The sequence below is a fragment of the Tupaia chinensis genome, unplaced genomic scaffold (assembly GCF_000334495.1).
Source record: "Tupaia chinensis unplaced genomic scaffold, TupChi_1.0 Scaffold144346_1, whole genome shotgun sequence".
NCBI classification, from domain to species: Eukaryota; Metazoa; Chordata; class Mammalia; order Scandentia; family Tupaiidae; genus Tupaia; species Tupaia belangeri.
Genome location: NW_006204205.1, coordinates 3,640,308 through 3,644,297, shown reverse-complemented (window position 1 = coordinate 3,644,297; position 3,990 = coordinate 3,640,308). Strand labels below are relative to the sequence as shown.

The 3,990-nt window shown below is 45.6% G+C and overlaps 1 protein-coding gene across 1 annotated transcript in view; it reads left to right on the top strand.

The window, feature by feature from the left end:
- SOWAHA (sosondowah ankyrin repeat domain family member A) overlaps positions 1 to 1,851 on the top strand; it is a 3,395-nt gene extending 1,544 nt beyond the window's left edge. The window contains exon 3 of the mRNA XM_006166918.2: positions 270 to 1,851. Within this exon, the coding sequence (XP_006166980.1) occupies positions 270 to 546 (277 nt within the window). The 3' untranslated portion in view covers positions 547 to 1,851. The remainder of the gene's footprint in view (positions 1 to 269) is intronic.
- The last annotated feature ends 2,139 nt before the right edge of the window (positions 1,852 to 3,990 follow it).

Sequence of the window (3,990 nt, the reverse complement as noted above, 5' to 3'; positions counted from 1 at the left end):
CCGGCTGCTCGGCGCCCCCGGCCTGCGAGGCGCCCCCGAGCCAGATGCGGCGGGTAGTGGAACTGGCAGCTTTGCGGCCCGGCGCCCCGTGCAGGTGGCCTCCTCCATCCTCAGCTCCACCACCAGTGCGTTTCTGGGTGTCCTGGCCGACGACCTCATGCTTCAGGACCTGGCCCGCGGCTTGAAGAAGTCGAGCTCCTTCAGCAAGTTCTTGGGTGCCTCGCCCATGGCCCCGCGGAAGAAGATAAAGATTCGGAGTGCCCTGCCAGCCTTCTCGGATCTCTCTCGGCGACCAACGCCTCCTCCATCCTCAGCTCCACCACCAGTGCGTTTCTGGGTGTCCTGGCCGACGACCTCATGCTTCAGGACCTGGCCCGCGGCTTGAAGAAGTCGAGCTCCTTCAGCAAGTTCTTGGGTGCCTCGCCCATGGCCCCGCGGAAGAAGATAAAGATTCGGAGTGCCCTGCCAGCCTTCTCGGATCTCTCTCGGCGACCAACCCCGGGGCCTTTAGCCGGTTTAGTGCCCAGTTTGCCTCCCCCAACCTGACACCCCCGGGACTGCGGCCTGGTCGGTGAACCCGGCCTTCTGCGCTGCAGCCTAAGCCCGCCCAGTTCACGCAGCCGCGTCGCGTTTCCAGCGGGCTCTGCTGCCGGGTTTTACCCAGAGGGGCCTGCGCCTCTGGCTTCTGTCTGAAGCGTGATCTGTCTCCAGAGACGGCTTTCCATCTCTCCGTGAGAACCGCCTATGAAGCACGCCACCAGCCAGGCCTGAACTCTGGAGGAGACCTGAAATTTAGGGTCAGAGGTTAGGGAACGGCAGCCGACCCAGCCCCTTGAACGTGTTAAGCCCATGCCTGTGCATCTCAACTTCCCCAATTCAGAACTAGTGCAAGGGTCTCTATGTGTTAGGTGTTGGGTGGCCGTCAGCTTTGAAATCTGTGGTAGTTTTGTCACTGGATGCTTTTATTCTGTTTTTCAATTGAAATGAGGTAAAACAACTTTCATAATCTTTCAAAATTATATTTTTAGACAAAGTGCTCAGACATTTTCAGTCTTTTGCTAAATATTTTGAAATTCTACTTTTAAAAATATAGATGATCAAGATCTAAAGAAAATTAACCCCAGTCAAACTCGGAAAAGTGTATCTACCTCATTTTAGATGATCAAGACTCTTGAACACAGAAGAGAGTCTTGAACACGGAATTACAGTTGTGACCGTTATGAATGTCACTCATTTCAGGTGTACTGTGAATGCTAACTATTTGAAAACAAGTGCATCGTGGGAGTAAAGGTGATTTTACAGAAAGAAGAGACATTTTGGCAAATTCTTTTAATTTGTGGCTGTCTTCATAGTGCAATATAAGCATGTGTTTGGCACCGGGGGGGTGGCTCTTGATTTGGCATGGATATTTCATTGTTTTAAGTTGTGATTTGTGAATTGTACCTTTATGCCATGTTTCTGAATCTGGTTTTCAAATCCAGCTGAGCCTTTCAGTGCAATAGGTGACTATTCAAAAAAAAAAAAAGTCACAGCATTGTATCAGGAAAATAACGGATTAAATAGAAATGGGTATAATTAAGGAGTAACTATTATATATTAAAGTTTTGGACAAACAAAATGTATGCGATAACCATTTTGGGCACACGTGCGCACATGCTGTTTTTTAGACAGGATCTCACTGTGTCATGATCTTCCTGCCTCAGCCTTCCAGGTAGCTGGGATTATAGGTGCAAGCCACTGCACCAGACTTTTAAAGTAGGCCAGGAATCAAACCCACGCTTCTCATGGGGCTTCAGCCTACTGATTAGCTGTGACTGGGCCAGTGTTACCATTAAAAAAAAAAAAAAAAAATGAGAGCAGACAACTTACTCCATTCCAAAATAGCAAATGCAGATTCTTTGCTAAGTGACCTTGGGCGGGTAGCTTATCTTTTCTGGACCTTAATTCCCATCTGTAAATTGAGAACGTTTATAGATACTGCCTAGATTTTCCAGGTTCAACACAGTGTAATTATAATGGACCTTTTCCTGTTCTAGAAAATGTGGAATCTATTTGCTTAATCAACTTTTTTATACCATATTGTGATAATGCTCTGCTTATGCAAATTGTGTTTGCATGCAGTTAGTTGTATCCCACCGTTTTTGTAGCACAGGGGAGTGGGGTTTCCTCCCTTCCCCTGTATATATGTCAGTGAGGCCTTTGAAATTATGTAAGGAAGTCCTTCAAGAAATGTTTTGATTTCAACAATTAAATAAACAGTCTTTCGTTTTGTTCCTGTTTGTGTGGTGAGGCACTTCCCTTAAATTTTATATAGCTTTTGCTGCTGCCTTTTCCTTGTCTCTTGATCTACTTAATTCCTTCTTTTTCCTTTCATTCTTCTTCTGCCTCTTTCTTTTTTTTTTTTAGAGATTTTTTAAAGAGAATTCTTTTTTATTTAACTTTATTTATTTGTTTATTTACTGATTTTAATTGGACAGAGAGGGACGGAGTGAGAAAGAGGTGGGTGGGAAGTAAGAAAGCAAACTGCCAGGTCTGGTACTTGAACTGCTGTCAGTCATGTAAGAGTCCAGCACCCTGAACCACCACACCATCTGCCAACCCCCTTCTTTTAAAGATTTTTGTTACAGGGCACATGCACTTGCTGAAGAGACAGAGACAGACAGAGAGAGACAGAAAGCAATAAATCATCCCCCAGGGGAAATGGCCATGCCACAATCCCTTCTTCTCCATTCTCTTAGGATTTTGGGCATGCATGCACACATGCCTGGCATGAGTTTGTTTTTTTGTTTGTCCCCCCACCCCCAAATATTTATTTATTTAATTCCTTTTTTTTTTTTTTTAATTTGACCAGAGAGAAACAGAGAGACAGAAAGGGAAAGTGAGAAAGAAAGCTGCCAGGTCGGGGATTCAAACCATGGTTGGTCATATGAGAATCTGGCGCCTTTAACCACCACACCACCTGCTGGCCTCCTAGCATGAGTTTTAAGCCACCAGGTTTGAGACTTGAACTACAATCAGCCATGTGGTGGTTCAGTGCCTTAACCACTATGGCACCTGCTGGCCCCTTGCCTCTTTCCATTCCTGAAAAAGTTTGGCTTGCTCAGCAAAGTAAAAAAGTCAACTACACAAGGGTTTGGTAGCCAAGAACCAGATGAGTGTTGGCCCTGCTCAGACCCTTCCCACCCTCCTTGCCTGAAACTCGCTCATCTGGAAAAATGATTTTAAAATGCAGAAAAATTGTGAGAGAAGCAGAAAAATTGTGGGAGGCAATAATTATAGCAATCTGAGTAGCTGAAGGTCTAGGAGACAGAATAGAAATGAGAGAAGCCTCATCAGAGAATCCTGACTGAGAAAGGGTAGCAAGTCACAGACAGGTGTGAACGGCCTCGGGAAAGGTAAAACTGAAGCCAGAGAAGTACTAATAATAACTAAAGATTTTGTGTATTTAAATCAGAGGACAGTCATCTGAACTGCCAGAAGATTCTCTGTGTCTCAGAGGGCATGCTGTCTGAGTGAAGTAAAATGTTTGGCAAGAGTTCAGGATCAGCCCACCTAAAACTAATGCTCAGGTGTTAGAAACCACGACTTGGTCCTGGCAGGCCCAAACTTTCTGAAACTATAAGGTAAATAAGTAGAAAAGTCCAGTTTTATATATTTGGGAAGTGTTTAAAAAAAAAAGTTTTGCCTTAGGGTGAGTGTACTCACTGGAGGGAGAGAGAGGCAGAGACAGAAAGGGAGAAAGCACCCCCCAGAGGGATGGCTACACCATAATCCCCTCTCCCCCATTAATCAGTGGGATTAGGCCCCTCCCCTCCAGGGATCACTGGGCACACACATACATGTGCTTGGGATGATTTTCAAGCCATAGAATCCAGGGACTTGAACCATGGTGGGCCGTGTGGGAGTCCAACAACGTAACCACTATGACATCTGCTGGCCCTGACATTTGGAAAGTTTTAAGAACTATATATTCCCTAGCAGGAGGCACAC